This window comes from Trichechus manatus, unplaced genomic scaffold (genome assembly GCF_000243295.1).
Source record: "Trichechus manatus latirostris isolate Lorelei unplaced genomic scaffold, TriManLat1.0 scaffold00071, whole genome shotgun sequence".
Lineage (NCBI taxonomy): Eukaryota > Metazoa > Chordata > Mammalia > Sirenia > Trichechidae > Trichechus > Trichechus manatus.
The window spans coordinates 3970233-3989924 of NW_004444007.1; the positions used below are offsets into that span (position 1 = coordinate 3970233).

The window sequence follows — 19692 nt, forward strand, 5'->3', positions numbered from 1 at the left end:
GACTACGCTCTTCCAATTGTGCTGCTATTCTCACTTTAGATGAAGGCTTATAGAACAAAATAGTTTCTCATTTAACAGCTAGTACACGTTGCCCTATGACAATGGTTAACAACCTCAACACATCAACACTCTCCTTACTCAACCTTGGGTTCCCTATCACCAGCTTTCCTGTCCCCTTCTGCCTTCAGGTCCTTGTCCCTGGACTGCTGTGCGTCATTAGTCCCATTTGGTTTTATGGGGCTGTCCACTCCCTGGCTGAACAGTGAACCTCGGAAATGACTTCACCACTGAGCTAAAAGGGTGTCTGGGGGCCATACTCTCAGGGTTTCTCCAGACTCCTCTAGGCCAGTAAATCTGGTCTTTTTTTCTGAGTCAGAATTGTGTCCGACATCCTTCTCCAGCTCTGTCCAGAACCCTCTGTTCTGATCCCGGTCAAAGCAGTCAGTGGTGGTAGCCGGGCACCATCTAGCTGTACTGGACTCAGTCTGGTGGAGGCCTTGGTAGCTGTGGTCCATTAGTCCTTCGGACTAATCTTTTCCTTGTATCCTCTTGTCTTCATTCTCCCTTGCTCCCGACGGGATGGGACCAGTGGAGTATCTTAGACGGCCGCTCACAGGCTTTTAAGACCCCAGACGCTACTCACCAAAGTAGAATGTAGAACACTGTCTTTATAAACTGTGTTATGCCAATTGAGCTAGATGTTCCCCGAAACGATGGTCCCCACAGCCCTCCACCCAGCAATTCAGTCCCTTAGGGAGTTTGGATGTGTCTATGGAGCTTCCATGACCTTTCCTTGTACAAGTTGTGCTGGTTTCCCCTGTATTGTGTACTGTCTCACCCTTCACCCAAGATACCACTTACTAAATAGGCAATAAATAAGAATTCACAATTTTAAGATACTAAATGATAAGACCTTTACACCTGCCTATGTAAATAATTTATCCTCATATGTTCAACATAATGAAGAATGGGAGAAAATTAATTCGAAACACTTGATTTTTATCAGTAGGAATTACAAAAACTCGTATCTGAGACAATTTGTTAAATTACGTGTGGTTTTAGTGTTTTAGGAAAACTTACATACTGGATAAACAAACAAAATACTAAATAATTGAGCCAAACCAGCATTTGAACAATACATCTTCCAGTAAAAAAGAAATGTACTGGCAGCTTGATTTACAACTATCCATTATTGAGCAAGTGACTTCTTCATAGGTCAGATAAAGCCTAATACAGCAACTATCTGCAATTTCATGATGACCAAAACTTTTATTTACTGCAGTGGCAATCTATCTACTTTAACACCATCTCAAGGCACATACCACAAGTCTTACAGGTAAGGATCAAGCACAGTCTAACTGATTTGAACAGAGAATTTCATTCGCCATGTTCCAAAACTTACAGAACTTCTACTGTCTAACTAGTCATCAAAAAAAGATAAAACAGAGGCTGAAGAAGTTATACAGCTTAATTCTCTGTCTGTAAGGCACACAAGCATCCTAAAAAGTCTATTTTAAGGTTACAACATCAGTTTGGAGTCTCACTTTTAATCCAGTTTAGACCCACTATTTACTAGGCTTATTTCCTCATCTCTGAAATATGAATGCCTATTTTTACAAGACTTTTGAGAAGAAATGAGACCCAAAAGCACTTTCATACACTACCTTGCACATAATACACTAGGCACTCAACAAGCAGACCACTGCAGACTACCCATCTTGTAGACAAAATTCCTGGACAGGCTTCCAATTCATTTACTTACTAAGCAAAAGTGCTTTGTAAATAGGCTACATTTTCATTAAGTCTTTAGTACTGCCTAATGACAAATCCTTATACTTACTATGACATGGTCATCTGGCAATTATACTACTATGCTTTTAATAGTACATTAATAATGAAAGAATGTTTGCGGATGATTAAAGAAACCATGGTATTTTGGTTGAGCTGTAGGAAATTACCAATATTTGACCATTTTTTAACTACAGAAACTACAATATCATGTGATTCTATCTAAAAATGTTTGGTAAGTGAATTCAAATATTACTGAAAGGCATTTAAAAAAAGAGTTGACAACACAATCCAAGTTTCTTACATTGATCTACCCCAAATCACCTACTTAATAAATATATTTTTGGACAGAATAATAATAAATCTGGCAGTTATTTCTAAATAAAAACCAATTTAACGGTGGTTGGTCTAAACAAAATATACAATAAATCATGTTGAACAATTTCATTTACTATACATAACACCAAAGTTCAGGAAACTATAAGGTTGACCCAGAACAGATCAACATATTACTTTGAAATATGAAGAATGTAAAAAGTTATTTCTTATAGAGAAAGTGAGTTTTTCTGTACACTGATACATTTATGAATCACTAAGCCTTTAAATGCTAATAGTATCATCATTCCTTTAAAATGAGTGTATAATTTCAGCTAGTTACTGCTGAATTTTAGCTCTTCGGTCCAATTTCAGGCTCTTGTTACTGTCAGAATCTTTCGAATGTCTTATTTTCCAAATTTCCATGACTAAGCTACTTACAAAGTAATAAAGATCTAAAATTAGGCCAATAAACTTACATACTTTAAAAACTACCTTACATTTAACATATAAAAATTACCTAAGTATTTTAAGGATCAAAATGAAAGGTCTCTTGTAGGACTAAGAATGCTATTCTAATTTCACCACTTTTCTTTCTTGCCCTTTAGATAGTACCCAGTGGGAATCAGGTCATGTACCAGCATTTACCTGAGATATCAAATGATTCTCACGACACTGTGTCCACAGCACAAGCAAATGAGAAAATACAGAATGTAAGAATATCTTAACAGGGAGAAAAATGTGAGGAACAATATAAATCATCTCAGATGCTCCTGTATCTAACATTTTGTGTACTCAATAATCCATCTTACCTGTATTTTCAAGAAACTGCTTTTCCCTCACTCCATATGTGTGACTACAGTGTTGGATGACGGTCAGCCATGTTAACCAATTACTCAGGGCTAATCTTAGAATTCTGTTCCCCCAATCTCAGTCATTGACTCGAAGGGTTAGAAAGCAAACTAAGCCCAAAACGGACATTATCAATTTCTCCCCTTTGAGACTTCCCAAACTGAAGGTGGAAGGGATACTTTTCTTTCTCTAATTAGGAGCTGTAAGGATGTGACACAGAGCTGTTGACAGGCATGTAGCCTGAACTACATGGTGAAGCCAAACAAAAAGAAATCACACAGAGCAGCAGAGATAATGTAGAACTAATTTGGAACTTGTATGTGCAATTTCAGATCCTGAGATTGTAGTGTGCCCTGGGTCCTACAGTTATTCCTTTGACTGTTAACTACTCCAGTTTCCTTCTACTAAATTCCCCTTATGTGATCTGGTCTTGACCAGAAGGAAAAAAAAAAGGAGTGAAGAGAGACCCATTCTAAGCAGTGCCACATGGGCTCATTACCAATTATGTAGAGTATCAACCTATTAAAACACAAAGTATGTGTTTAATCAACTACGCAACGACATTTGACTGTGTGGATCATGAAAAATTATGGATAATAAACACTGCAAAGAATGGGAATTCGACAATGTGCTCTTGTGGAACCTGTACTTAGACCAAGAGGCAGTCGTTAGAACACAAGGGGATGCTGCATGGTTTAAAATCATGCAAGGTGTGCGTCAGGGTTGTATCCTTTCACCATACTTATTCAATCTGTATGCTGAGCAAATAATCCGAGAAGCTGTACTACATGAACAAGAACGCAGCATCAAGATTGGAGGAAGACTCATTAACAACCTGTGGTATGTAGATAACACAACCTTGCTTGCTGAGAGAGTGACGAGGACTTGAAACACTTAACTGATGAAGATCAAAGACCATAGCTTTTACTATGGATTACACCTCAACATAAAGAAAACAAAAATCCTCACAACTGGACCAATAAGCAACATCATGATAAATGGAGAAAGGCTTAAGTTGTCAAGAATTTCATTTTTCTTGGATCCACAATTAAGGCCTATGGAAGCAGCAGTCAAGAAATCAAACAACGTATTGCATTGGGCAAATCTACTGCAAAAGACCTCTTTAAAGTGTTAAAAAGCAAAGATGTCACCTTGAGAACTAAGGTGTCCTTGACTCAAACCATGGTATTTTCAATAGCCTCATACGCATGCAAAAGTGGGACAATGAATAAGGAAGACCGAAGAATTGATGTGTTTGAATTAGGATGTTGGCAAGAATACTGAATATACCATGGACTGCCAGAAGAATAAACAAATCTCTCTTGGAAAAAACACTGCCAGAATGCTCCTTAAAGCAAGGATGGTGACACTCTGTCTCACATACTCTGGATATGTTATGAGGAGGGACTAGTCCCTGGAGAAGGACATCATGCTTGGTAATGTAGAGGGCCAGTAGAAAAGAGGAAGACCCTCAACGAAATAAGACACAGCGGCTGCAACAATGGGCTCAAACATAGCAATGATTGTGGGCACGGAGCAGGACCAGGCAGTATTTCATTCTGTTGTACAAAGAGTTGCTGAGCCGGAACTGATACGATGGCCCCTAACAACAAAACACAAACTAATGCTTGAGGCTTGCTGAAAGACATAAGAAATCTAAATAAAGCAAATTGTCTCGAAATTAAACAAGAGGTAACAGAGAAATCACGGGTCCTTTCTAGTAAATAGTTAACTTTCAATCTAGTCAGGGAAGCCAGAGATTACTTTAGATTCATTTCTAAAATGAAAATGTATTAGCTATATTCATTTATTAACTCCTATGAACACTTCGTTTCTGGTGTCAAACATGTTAGGTCCAAAAAAGCCAAGATAAATAAAACATGATGCCTCTCCCAATAGGAGTTAATAAAAAGTAAGCACAAGATAAAAACAAAACATTACATTTTAAAGATAAATGCTTAAAATAAAAGGCATTTGAATGCTATTTGAACCCTGAAAAGGTAAGCAACTTCACCTGCGTTTAAAAGAGACATCTGAACTGGATCTTGATGGAGGAGTAAGTAGGCATTCACCAAGGGAAAAAGGAGGGAGAAAAGCATTCTAAGTAGAGAAACTCATTTAAAGTCAGGACTGCGAAAGTACATAGTTTGTAAAAATTGGCTTTGAAGCCAATATAGTTTGGTATACCAGAGACACAAAAGGCCAGTAAGGGATCCACAAATGTGGCTGGAAAGACTGACCAGGGCTTGATCTTAGAGCCTCGAATGTCATACCAAAGATTATCCCAAAGACAATGGGGAGCCATGGATAGTTTTTCAGCAGGAGTAAGACAAAACAGATTTGGGTCTTTTAAAGTACAGGCAGCAGCGCACAGAAATGATTCTGTAACTTTTACTTTTTTTAATTATTAACTCATATCTTAAAGGCAGTCATATATCTGTATACCAAGCTTGATCAAAATCTAACATTTTTACTATACTTCCTTTAGATTTTAAGAAACGTTGCAGAGGAAAACAGAAGTTCTCCCATGTACTTTCTAATCTGATTTCCCTCCTTCTTCCCCCAAGAGGTAGGAGCCCTGATGGCGCAGTGGTTAAGGGCTCGGCTGTTAACCAAAAGGTCGGCAGCTTGAACCCACCAGCCACTCCTTGGAAACCCTATGAGGCTGTTCTATTCTGTCCTATAGGGTCGCTATGAGTCAGAATCGACCTGACAGCAACAGGTTTTCCCCTATGAGATAACCCATTATCCCAAATTAGGTTTTCATCATTTCTACACATTTTCAGATACTACACAATGGTTAAGCACTCAGCTGCTTGAAAGGTTGGCAGTTTGAACCCACCCACCAGCTCTGCAGGAAAAAGACCTAGCTATCTGCTCCTGTAAAGATGTTCCTGTAAAGATTACAGCCTATAAAACCCTATGGAACAGTTCTACTCTGCCACATGGGTCACTACGCATAGAAATCAACTCCAAGGCAAACAGCAACACTGCACACACACTTGCTAAGAACACAGCATTATTTCAAAGGTTTTCAAATTTTAAACAGCATAAATCTACACGTGTAATTCAGAACACTGGCTCTGAGCCCTATTTCTGAAAAGAACTTCTAGAATCTGATAAAGTACTGACCCTCCACCTTCAATATAGACATAGCCACACAAGATTTTACTTATTTTTGTGAGATGCAGCAGACACCCCATATTGTAGGAATACCCACTACAGAGGGCAGATACATAGTTAACTACGTTACAAAGCTACAGAAGTAATTCAGGTGAGAGAACATGGACTAAATCAATGGCAATAAAAAAGTGACCTTAAACACTGAGTATTTTATCCTTGTGGAAACAGGCCGTATCCTCATTTTACATTAGAGCCCCTTACCAGGGAAATGAAAGATGATGAGTGAAAATTAAGACATAGTGAGTTTCATGATGGGCAGGAGAGCAAAGAGTTTATCATCTACTAGACAACTTGAAAAATAGAAAGAAATGTTCCTTTCTCAACGGGGTGGCCTTGCATCAAAAGTACATTTAGATAAAATCTGATACTGTATTTGGCAAATTGGAGAAAATAAATTCAATCGCACCAGCCCAACTCTCCATTCCACTTGATGAGTAAATACCCCCAGACTGAACAAGGTATGGAAAACTGAAACTTTCCCAGGATCAGTTATTACCTCATAACTGTCCAGTTGATAAAGTTTAGTGACATGCAGACTAAGTCTACTGTTATTTTTCAAATTACATGAACTCTAAATGAAAGGCAACTGCGAAAACAATTATCTGTTCCACTATAAGAGGAAACCGTATTTACTGGACTTGAGAGCAATTTCCAATGAAGCACCTACTCAGACAATTCTCAAGAGTAATTTTGTCTACGATTTTCACCTTATGAAATTACTTTAGGGCCTAAAACTTTCACAGGCTTTAGGAACAAAACAATCTATAAAACTATTTGAAAAAATGAAATTGTCAGCTCATTGCTTTCTAGTAGATAGGCAGGAACAGTGGCAAGAACCAACAGCTCACACAGGGTACCTGTTAAGTTTTCATACTCTGCTGAGGAAGGGAACAGAATACTCAGGTGGGCTCTTGGCCAACTATTAAGACACTAAAATAGGAAAACAGTTGGCAGGGGAGTGTTACTGACACACACTAGGAGTGAAAGTTCCACCCACCTTGAAGGGACACTAAGACGGATTAAAGACACAATTAGAACACAATGTTAAGAAACTATACTGTCTATAAAAAAGTTACGACACTTCTTTCCCCTGGTGTGTTTCGGGGGAAATTTTCTCCTTTAGGGTCATCTTCACCTAAATGGCTTCTCTTGAAACTTCCTGCAGCTGGCTATTGTGAGAAGCATTTAGGTCTGCTGCCACTGTGAAACATGCTTCTGCTTTCCGTTTATAAGCTTATACAGAGCCAGAAAAAAAAGGAGCAATGAGACCACTCTTTAACCTAAGTAAATAAGATTCTCAAAACTCACACATGGTCTAATTCACCTCACCAGGTTAAGTGACTACACACGAATTTGGGACCAAAACACGAGATAGCAAACAACAGCATTTCACATGCCTGAAACATCTGTTTATTTCCTGCAGGCCTAGTGAGCACCACGGTAGACAACTGGGCAGGATTGAGGGTATTTGCTCATCAACCACATCATTCTGAAAGGCAACCAATACGTACAGCCTAAGCAAGTAGGGAGTGTTCTCATTTGGAAGTACATGAATTAACCGTAATGGGCTTGACCACTTTTCTATTGTGAAAATCTTCCTTTGTGGCATTTGTAAAAGAAAGCCTAAAAAAAATTTATTTTGAGGAAGATCTTTGTTTCAATCATTGTGGGATGCAGCATCTCTTTAACAACTGACTGTTGGAGGTAAAATACGAAAAGGCTGAGAGAGAGACACTGGCTCAAATGTCTAAACACACTGCTAAATGTTTTTTGTTTCTCTCTACATCTTCCTCATTCAATGATGGCTAGTGCTAGCAGTGAAGGAAGTGACCAGTCCGACTACACTACAAAGAACAGACCAAGGTACTAAGAACATCAAGAGCCCAAACATATGCTAGAGAAGTATAAAAAATGATCCTGCCTTCAAAGAGCTTGCAAATTAACTGAAAATACAAAAAAACATATTTATGAATAGGAAAGCTACAACTCAGCCAAGTTAGACTAGCCTCTAGTAAGATTTAAGCATCCTACTAAATTAAACAATACATTAGACACATTACCTGTGTCAGATCAACATAACCAAAAAGGCAGCACTTATGAAAACGAAAGTTCTAACATCAACCCTGCTACTGAAGTGTAACTCCCCAAATGCCTTATTCTAGTTTGTTCGTTCCCCAAGCCTTGCCAAAACTTAACTCAGGTGGTTACAGTGATGAGGTCAAGCTCATGCATCCATCCTTAGGTACAACAATTATCACCACTATGTTTCATAATCATTTTGTTGCTCAATCTCAGCCATTCATCTTGTACAGCATCACACAACGGTCATAAGGACGACAGAATAAGGCAATACAGGCCTATTTCTCACTAGCACTTTTGGGCAAAATGTAAAAGCTCATGCCACCACTGACAAGCTAGTTAATTTCTTGCATTTTATTTACCAATTCTTTTCTTTCAAAATTAAATTTTACTGGAAACTTAAAGATAAAATTTGTATGACCATGTAAATCAACACTATTATAAAGACACACTTTTGCCTCTTAAGTCTACACTGAGCAACTACATAGAAAACACCACCTTGAGGCTGGATGAGATGAGGGCATGAGGTGGAAAGCAAGGTGATTAAGTGCCTTTATAAAAAACTTTAAGACTCACCCCCTCAAACAGCCTTTACAACCTAATAAAGTGTGTGTGTGTGTGTGTGTGTGTGTCTGTGTGTGTGTGTATATATATATACACACACATATACGTATATATTCCCATTGAGTAAAATCAATCACCCAATTAGGCAGACAATGACTGCTTATAATTGTATTCATATACAGTAAAGATCACTTCAGGTTAACTACGAAAAGAAAATTTTTAATGAATTTTTAAGAACTTCAATGGTACGAAATTTCTAAACACCATGTTGTTGCTAGGTGCCATTGCATCGACTTACTCCTAGCAACCCCACGTGACAGAGCAGAACTGCCCCGTAGGGTTCTCTATGCTGTAATCTTTTCTGAAGCAGATGACCAGGTCTTTCTCTCACAGAGCCACTGTGTCAGTTCAAAACAACTTTTAGGTTAGTAGCTGAGTGCTTCACTGTTTGAACCACCAAGGCTCCTTCTATAAACCATAAGTAAATATGAATGGTAAAGAAGGAAACAACAAATATCTCAGAAATGTATAATTACCAGTAGTCATTTCAAAAGAAGGGTTCTTGACGAAAAGACTTTGTGATCTGAACAATTTCATAAGACTGCAGGCTTAAGAACAGAAGGAATAGTTCCCTTTAAGCCACATTTTACTTTGGAATTCGTAATGACATCTAAAATCCTGAAAGCTTCTTTTAAGTATTAATAGGTAGGTACTACACATCTGCACCACTCTTCTGGCAGTTTGTTTTACTGTGATGACTTATGTGTTGTTGTGATGCTGGAAACTATGCCACCGGTATTTCAAATATCAGCAGGGTCACCCATGGTGGACATGTTTTAGTGGAGTTTCTAGTCTAAGATACAATGGGAAGGATATGGCAATCTACTTCTGAAAAACTGGCCAGTGAAAACCTTACAGACAGCAGCAAAACACTCACTGATATAGTGCCGGAAGATAAGCACCTCAAGTTGGAAGGCACTCAAAATACGATTGGGGAAGAGCTGACTTCTCAAAGTAGAGTCGACCTTAATGATGTGGATGGAGTAAAGCTTTCAGGACCTTCATGTGCTGATGTGGCACGGCTCAAAATGAGAAGAAACAGCGGCAGAGATCCATTAATAACTGGAATGTGGAATGTATGAAATATGAATCCAGGAAAATTGGAAATCGTCAAAAATGAAACGGAACTCTTGAAGATCAATAATGGACTGGTACTGGCCATTCTGAATAGGCCAATCATATGGTCTACTATGGCGGGAAAGAGAAATTGAAGAGGAATGGTGTCGCATTCATCGTCAAAAAGAACATTTCAAGATCTATGCTGAAATACAACGCTGTCAGTGATACAATAATATCTATATGCCTACAAGGACGACCAATTAATACGACTATTACTCAAAGTTACACACCAAATACTAATGTCAAAGATGAAGAAATTGAAGATTTTTACCAACTTCTGCAGCCTAAAACTGATCAAACATGCAATCAAGATGCACTGATAATTACTGGAGACTGGAATGCAAAAGTTGGAAACAAAGAAGGATCAATAGTTTGTGAAAGTATGGCCTTGGTGACAGAAGTGATGCCAAAGACTGCAAGATAGAATTTTGAAAGACCAGCAATCTATTAACCGGAAATACCTTTTCTCAGCATCAACGGTGACTATATACGTGGACCTTGCCAGATGGAATACACAGCAATCAAACTGACTACATCTGTGAAGAGAGACGATAGAAAAGATCAATATCATCAGTCAGAACAAGGCCAGGGGCCGACTGCGGAACAGATCATCAATTTCAAGTTGAAGGCCAAGAAAATTAAAATAAGTCCACAAGAGCCAAAGTATGACCTTAAGTATATCCCACATGAATTTAGGGGCCATCTCAAGAACAGATTTGACACACTGAACACTAATAACCGAAGACCAGACAAGTTGTAGGATATCAAGGACATCATACATGAAGAAAACAAAAGGCCATTAAAAAGACAGGAAAGAAAGAAAAGATCAAAATGGATGTCAGAAGAGACCCTGAAACTTGCTCTTGAACATACAGTAGCTAACCTGAAAAGAAGAAATGATCACAAGATTTCAAGGGACAGCTCCGGAAGACAAAGTATTATAATGAAACGCGCAATGACCTGGCGTTAGAAAACCCAAAACCAGGAACATCTGAAGAAAGAATTCAAGCCTTGAGTTGCAATACTGAAAAATTCTATGGGCAAAATATTGATCAATGCAGGAAGTATCAAAAGAAGACAGAAGGAATACAAAATCACTGCATCAAAAAGAATTGGTCGACATTCAACCATTTCAGGAGGTAGCATATGAGCAAGAACCCATGGTACTGAAGGAAGAAGTTCAAGCTGCACTGAAGACCTTGGCGAAAAACAAGGCTCCAGCAACTGACAGAATACCAACTGATATGTTTCAACAAACAGATGCAATGCTGGAAGCGCTCACTTTGTCTAGGCCAAGAAATTTGGAAGACAGCTAGCTACCTGGTCAACTGACTGGAAAAGACCCATATCTGTGTCCATTCAAAAGAAAGGTGACACAAAGAGAACGTGGAAATTATTGAACAGTATCATTAATACCACACACAAGTAAAATTTTGCTGAAGATCATACAGAAGCGGTTGCAGCAGTACATCGACAGGGAATTGCCAGAAATTCAAGCCAGACGTGGAACCAGGGATATTGTTACTGATGTGAGTTGGATCTTGGCTGAAGAGAGTAACAGAAAGACGTTTACCTGTGTTTTACTGACTATGCAAAGGAATTTGACTCTGCGGATCATGAAAAATTATGGATAACATCCTGAAGAATGGGCATTCCACAAAACGCAGAACCTGTACATAGACCAAGAGGCAGCCTTTGGAACAGGACAAGAGATACTGTGTGGTTTAAAATCAGGAATGGTGTGTGTTAAGGTTATATCCTTTCATCATATTCAATGTGTGTGCTGAACAAATATCTGAGAAACTGGACTATATGAAGAATGCGGCATCAAGATTTGAGGAAGGCTCGTTAACAACCTGTAATATGCAGACGACACAACCTTGCTTGCTAATTGTGAAAAAGACTTGAAGTACTTACCGATGAAGATCAAAGACTACAGCCTTCAGTATGAATTATACCTCAACATAAAGAAAACAAAAACCCCCACAACTGGACCAATAAGCAACATCAAGAAAAATGGAGAAAATATTGAAGTTGTCAATTTTATTTTACTTGGATCCACAATCAACATCCATGGGAGCAGCAGTCAGGAAATCAAATGATCTACTGAATGCACTGCGCAAATCTGCTATACAAGTCCTCTTTAAAGCGTTAAAAAGTAAAGATGTCACCTTGAGAACTAAGATGCACTTGACTCAAGCCACTATTTTCAATTGCCTCATACGCATACGAAAGCTGGACAATGAGTAAGGAAGACAGAAGGAGAAATGATGCCTTTGAATCACAGTATTGGTGAAAAACACAGAATATACCATGGACTGCCAGAAGAACAAACAAATCCGTATTGGAAGAAGTACAGCCAGAATGCTCCTTAGAAGCGAGGATTGTGAGACTTCACCTCATGTACTTTGGACATGTTATCAGGAGGCACCAGTCCCTGGAGAAGGACATGCTTGGTAGAGGGTCAGTGAGAAAGAAGAAAACGCTCAACAAGATGGACTGACACAGTGACTACAACAATGGGCTCAAACACAGCAACGACTGTGAGGATGGCACAGCACCAGGCAGTGTTCCGTTCTGTTGTACACAGGGTCGCAACAAGTTGGAACTGACTCGAGGGCACCTAACAACAACACTGCACAACTGTCTCATTACATCACTGACAAGATATTAACCTCCTGTTTAATTATATGTTAGACCAGGATGCTTGTTCATTAGGCAAGGTATAAGCATGACCTGAGTGAATACTACAATTTTTTTTTCTTTATAGCACTATGAAATTTTTTGTAAACATTATCTGAAATAACCAAAGACCAAAAGCAAAATTTAAGTTCTAAGCTTTGATCCGTGAAAACAAAGTTATTTTATATAAATGGGGGAAAAAATTAAAAGCAGTCTAGTGGGAGAAAACATCAAATTATACATTAGCCACAAAATTATAGCAAGGCTGGGATTAAAGGGAACAAATATTACATCCTGAAAATGAACGAGTAACCAAGACGCAGTGAATCACAACGGAAAAACCTGTTAAGTTTTGAAAAGAATAAATTCTGCTATGAAAAGTTGATTGAAGATAATGCTAAAGGTAAAGTTGGAAATAAAATCAGAACTTCTGGCTAAGTATGAAAATACTTGATTCAACAATGGATTTCTATAGTCCATACAACTATAGTCAATGGATTTCTTCCTCCTCCTCCCATAACAAGGCTGAGAGAACAGTCTTGAGAATAAATCTTTTAAGAATGTAATTTTGCCTAATAAGATACTCACTAAATGCCTCTGTTCTTAATTACACCATTCAACTCTGAAAATAAAATCACTGCTATGGTAGCAAAATCAAATCGAGTGAAAAATTTCCAGTTAAAGGAATGAAAATAGTTTAATATTGTTTACTTCAAAATATGGATTTGTTTTTATGAGTAAAATTAAGTATAATTATCAAATAAGTCACACTGTTAACAATGACAACATATAGCACAGGAGACATTTAGACAGAGACTGTCTTTAAAAAAGAACTAGTGAGTGATAAAGCTGAGACTCATGTTAGTCTGCTTTAAAAGTTTGAGCTCTATTCCATACTGTACTGCTATTTTGAACCATTTCAATGCCTTTTATAGTTAATTTAAGATACCCCTACAGTCCCTGAAAAAGAATAACCAGAAAGAATTAAACTCACTACTTTCAAAACAATCTACCAGCTGCTTCTTGGAAACCCTATGGGGCAGCTCTACTCTGTCCTATAGGGTCTCTTTGAGTCGGAATTGGACTTGACGGCAATGGGTACTTTCAAAACATGTTAGCATAAATCTTAATTTGCAAACTATTAGCTATAACCAAAGAATAAGAGTAAAACCCAATTATTTAAACATGAAGTAGGGGAGAGGAGAAAAGCTTATTTCAGGTAGCAAGAACTAAAATCACAGCCATTAAACTAACTATAAAAGGCACTGAAATGGTTCAAAATAGCAATACAGTATGGAGTAGAGCTCGAACTTTTAAAGCAGACTAACATGAATCTCAGCTTTACCACTCACTAGTTGTATTGACTATAGACAAAAAAATCAAATGAGTTAGTATTTCGAAAGGGTTAAACACAGTGCCTCATACATAGTAGACCATATTAAATCTTAGCTATCATTAATAGTAAAATAGTAGACAATGATATATGAAAAAGGAAACTTTTTGAACGCTCAAAACCAAAAGGATGGCATAAAACTACAGTGTAGTTAAGAACACACTCCAGAGTCAGGCTGCCTGGTTCTAATCCCAACCCTGTCACAATATAATGGCGGGTGGTTTTTTTAACTTCTCTGCGCCTCCCCAGTTTTCTAATCTCAAAATCAGCATAATAATAGTATCTACTTCCTAAGGTTGTTATAAGATTAAATGAGTTAATACAAGGCTTCAAATAGTTCTGATACATCACACACACTCAAAATACGAGCTATTATTTTAGCTTAGTTCACATTCAATCTTACATAACTTCTTTTCAAACTTCTCCAGAAAGTATATATACTGTATTGCATGTATTCTTACTATACATACACGAAGTATATATACTGTATTCATTTTGTTAAAACTACTAATGGTAGTATAATTGTCTATAGCCTTCAAACAGCATCAACTTGAATTCCCATTTCTTATTCTTGCTGATTAACAGTCCTATAAGAACACACCAGTTTTTCAAATAAAGAATACACAAAAGTTAAAAATAGAAAAATAAGTGTGTTTGATATGGCAACTTGGTCTAAAAAATATTCAAACAAGAAAAAATACAAGAACATAAACTAAAGCAAAAATACCAATTCAAAGACTCAAGAAAATGAACTACTAAAGATTAAAAGTATTCCAAAGACAAGCATTTCAACAGAACATTATTAAGAATAGTTATAGATTAATATTTGAAATTTGGAGGCTCCAGACAAGAATGAATTCAAACAGAATAGGCACATGACAAGAAATACCACACTGACATCAATGCTCAGTTGACTCCATATTTCTAGAAAAGAGGTATCCAAAATAAAGAGCATCCTGCCTTCAGCGTCGTCCACTCACTAAAAACTATTTGGACCTGGGACGTATTTTTTAAAAGCTTCCCCATGTGATTCTGACAGGAACAACAGCTGAAAACCAAACTTCATGCAGGTGTCAAAAATCGTCTACAGCTTGAACAATAATGTTCCACATAAACACTCAGTTTTCCCAATGTGGTGGAAGTGTTGTGTCAAGTCTGTATTATACAAATCTTCAAAATAGTTACAGAAACAATCTGGTCTTACCTAAGTATTACAGTAGGAGTCAATGCTGTTTCATAAAAAAGCTTCTCAGGATTAAAAACAGCACTATTAAAATAAAATAGTAATAACTAATTTGTGTCAGGTGCCTGTTCAAAGCTGTATTAACCCATTTAAACCTCAACAAACAAAATCTGGTGATTTAAAATTTTGTTCCCTGCTGCATCTACAACAGTACCTGGTACAGAAAAGGCACGCAACTATTTATTGTTTATATAACAAATACTCATTTTATAGAGGCACATATAAAAATTGTAGAACTAGAATTTTAACTGGAGCATTTCTGCACCAGTGTTCAGTCTTAACCAATGTTATACTGCCCCTCTAAAGCTTTTAAATCATTAAAGTGGTGCCACAGCAGATGGGTTATCATCTGTAAAGGAAAAAAAAAAAAGAGACCTTCCTTTAAGGTGTTCTGCTCCACATGAAGGAAAAGCTATGGATTTGCCATTATTCCATATCTTGGTGGGCTGACCTAATTCCCACAGATAAAAAGCTTTGATTTTTATTGAATGTTAAATTCTTTGTATTAAGGCACAAAATACTACAACTATGTTTTTCAATGTTTTGCGGGCTTTCAAAAGTTAGCCCTGATTAACAAATCTGGTCATATGAAGGGATGTTTAAGTAATCCTTTATAACGTTTAAGTATTAACTTCTAAAACTTTTTCCTCCTCTACTCTTCATCATTAAAAAAATACAAAGATTCAAGTTCACATTTCACATAAACCCACAATGACAATGCAATGATGGTCTAAAACAAAATTCAAGATTTCAGGATCTAAACCTTCATTTTTCATATAAATACCAGTTCTGCCAAATAAACCCCAAAGTCACACTTCCTATATAAATGAAAATTAAGCAGCATCAGGTCAGCAATACCTCAGTAAATGAGTCCTTGCCACTCCTTCCACACAGAACTCTTAAAAAAAGTAACCTATCGAAACCAAAGTTTCTAACCTACAACATCCCCTGCCTCCTAGTTTCTAGTAAGGCTGAATTTATTCCATGACATTTTTTTCAAGTTAGCTGTAAATACTCCACCCTCTTCGATTGTGCAAGAACCAAACACACCACACATACACAAGTTACAAAAAAGGGAAATACAGTCTGAGAGTTTGAATTTAGTCTGGGTGGGAAGGTCTTACAGCAGTGTACAACCTGACGTAAAGGTTAACATTTAAGAAGGAATATTATTTCATATTCTTATGAAAGGAGATGCCGGAAACAGTCTGAACCAGTTAAAGCAGCCGCCATCTTAAAATGCGGGATAGAAGTTAGAGCAAGAAAATGAGACTAAACCACCGGAGGTGGAGGTTCCGCTCACCTCCCAGCCTCGAAAAACCCAAGTTTCTTTTCAACTTAGATTGGTAATTTCCTATCAAACCATGTTATCAAGTGGCAAAACAATCTTACCCGAAGATGTTATTAAACGGGCTGAGGCAAAGAAACAGATACCCCCAGCCTTCCCTTACGACCATCCTACCCCCTTATCCTCTCCGCCGCAAGCCGAAAGAAAAAGGGAGCTTCCAAGGCTTTTTACATCAGTTCCCGCTGTGCCTCTGATATACAGCTTTGGTGAAAAGCCGCAACTACAAAACATAGGAAGTGGCAACATTGTGTCAGCTCATCTCCTCCCAAAACCTACTTATTCCGGTGTAACCTGCCCAGAGTCAAGAGTTTCTGGCTAGGCTCACTCTGGCAAGAGACTTCCATCTACCCCTACGCCCAGTGAAGTGCTGAACTCGCCAGATTCTGTGATCTTCCCCCTGGAAGGCCTAATGCCTTGGTTTTACAAGTAAAAGAAGTTATGAAGCACAAGAACAGGAAGCGCCATAACATCTGTCGGAGCGTCTCTAGGCAATTTCGATCCCCAAACGGGACTAACTCTTCTTTAAGAAGCAAAACATAGAAGTGCCTTAAATAACATCCTTCACACTCCCCACCACTTCCACCAGTAACACTGAAATATACTCAGGATAAGACCTCGCTTTCCACAAGTCCTCTCTGTGCCCTACCTTTAAACTTCATTTTCTCATAAAGTATGTCCCCGTTCCCCATCTCCCTAATGGAAGTGACCCAAAGATAACTATTTTCAGAATTCTACTTCTTCACCCCAACCCCCCGCTTTCCCGCGAGCCTTGAGCCTTCCTTTTCTCCCATAACCCCATTCTTTTCAGCCTTGTGGGTTACCTTATTAATCCGTTTCAGCGCCATAGTCTGTGCTTTTCGTCTGGCTCCGCGCTATCTCGGTGTGCGCTCAAAGGTCCGGCCAAAACTCTTGATTATCCGGACGGCGGTGAAGGATTGTCTCTTCGTCTCACACCGGCTCTGCCAGATACAGGCGCCTTTTGCAAAAACGGAGCAGATCAGCACTCGCACGGGCCCCGGAGAGACCCTGATGAATCCAAGTCCCTTAAAACGGTCGCGGTCCGGGCTGGGTAGAATGGCAAAGCCACCAACAGCCTCTATGCCGTGCTTCGCCCGAAGTGGGGGCGAGGGTGACGGGAAGAGCAGAGGGGTGGCTACAAGTCTGACTTCCCGGCCTCCCGAGAGGAAGAGACCCGGGTGGGAGAGGAAGAGGCGTAGGAGAAAGGGTGGGTGCGAGGCAGGGTCCGGAGCCCAGCAGAGGAGGAGCCAGGGCCTAGTCGGCGCTATGCCGTTGTCACTAGGGCAGAGAAAGGCAAGGGGGGATGGGGAAACAGGAGACTCCGGACTGATGCCCGGCTTCTTTCGTTTTCTGCTCAAAGGTGCGGCCGGGGAGGGGAAGGAAATAAAGGAAGAGAGGCTTGGTATGTGTTGCTGTCCCCGCAGCTAGGACTATTCTGTGTCGCCCCTGACGCCACCGTACACTCCGCCTTCCAGCGCGCGCCCGTCCAGCCACCGCCACCACGCGCCCGCGCTGCCCCAGAAGCTCCGGCTTAGGCGCGAGGACGCGCCCATTCCCCCTCCCCCTTATGCAGGAGAGGCCCCGACTTCTCCAGCCTTCCCACCTTACCCCACCCAACCGGCTGGTGGTCACTCAACCCACCCAGGGCCCGTATTTCCCCTCTTACCCGCCGGCCAGTGGGCCGGCCTCCCTTCCCTTCCCCTAGCTGTCCACACCCACGCGTACAGAGGGGCCGGGGCCTCCCTCAAGCTGCGGCCTCGGCCTCCTCCCTGCGCGGCAGCTGGTGCCTCCCCGGCCCTACGGGGCTCACGCGCACGACACAGCCACAAGATGTCCGCTCTGACGGAACTACTGCCAGCTGCCACGCTCCGCCCCTCCCCCCTCCTCCTGCCTCTTCACCGCCGCGTATCAGTCCGCCAACGCCGCCGTCGCGAGCACAGGATGACTCTAAGGGTGAAGGGGGACGGTTTACTTCCCACGTCCAAGCGCCAGTGTATTTGTGCCACTCCCTTTTCCTTCTCCTTTTCCGAACAGCACCTTCTTACTAAACGAATCGGAGGCTGGAGTGAGAGGGCGGGGGCTGGAGGCGGGTCATGGGCTGGGGGAAGGGTAGACGAGCGGCGGAAACCCTTAGATTAAGAGAAGCATCGAGAACCGGAAGGAGTCCTCGGGAGGAAGTTAATGGAAGCTGCAGTTGCGCGGTCGATCCCCACGCCCCTCCTAGCAGCGTCCCCCAGTTTCCTCACTTGGTATCGAGGAGATGGATCTCGCGAGAACCTCGTGGCTGCCTAATAGGAGCTGTAGGTCTGCAATGAGCTAGGGCTAGTTTTGTGTGCTCTTTCTGACGGGAGTCCGCCCCCAAACGCGCAAATTCTCGCGAGAAGAAATGGTCACGGGCTCGAGGGGGGCGGGCCGACTGCGGGGAAGCACCGCCCCTGACTGCTTATGCTGGTGGGAGGGAGAGGAAATGGAATTCCCGGAACTGGTAAGAGCGAGCGCTGACACATCCCTCCCTCACGCGCCCAATCAGGAATGTGCGGTGGGAGGTACGATAGATACCTTGAGTCGAGGTAGACTAGGGCTTTTGAGGTTTCCGGTGAAGCAGGTGAACAGTATTTACTCGTTTTCTTGTCTGGGCCGGTTAAGCAGTGGGAGGAGGCGCCCCTCAAAATAGGAACAGTAATTTTAAATAGAGCTAGATCGACCGCTGATCAACTCTCCCACGTGCTGAAATCTAGTGCGTTTCTGGTTCTGGGGGTTCAATACTGAGGAGACTAGGCCCATAGATCAGTTTGCAGAGTTAGAGTAGCTCCCCAGTTAAGCTTAACTGTGAATCGATTAGGATGGAGGATAGGGAAGTGGGGCGGGCTATTGTTCGCCACTATCCGCCAAAGTTTAGTCAGGTGTGGGTTTACTTCCTTAATATCTTTTTCTTCCTGTTGCTATGTTTCATTTCCTGGAGAATTGAGGAATTGAATTTCTGTTTCCGAAAGTGGCGAAACCCAATCAAGAAAATAGGTGAAGTTTTGGGTTAGTAAAATTCAGTAC

General features: G+C 40.3%; 1 protein-coding gene across 4 annotated transcripts in view; it reads right to left on the minus strand.

The window, feature by feature from the left end:
• Nucleotides 1-19002, minus strand: part of UBE2D3 (ubiquitin conjugating enzyme E2 D3) — a 39365-nt gene extending 20363 nt beyond the window's left edge. Inside the window, exons 1-2 of one of the 4 annotated variants that reach the window (XM_004380193.2) lie at nt 18536-18865; nt 17448-17602 (exon numbers count right to left, since the gene is read on the minus strand). In XM_004380193.2, coding sequence (XP_004380250.1) covers nt 17448-17471 — 24 coding nt within the window. In that variant the 5' untranslated portion in view covers nt 17472-17602; nt 18536-18865. The other 3 variants (XM_004380192.3, XM_004380194.3, XM_023734740.1) reach the window with 3 other exon arrangements.
• Nucleotides 19003-19692: the final 690 nt, after the last annotated feature.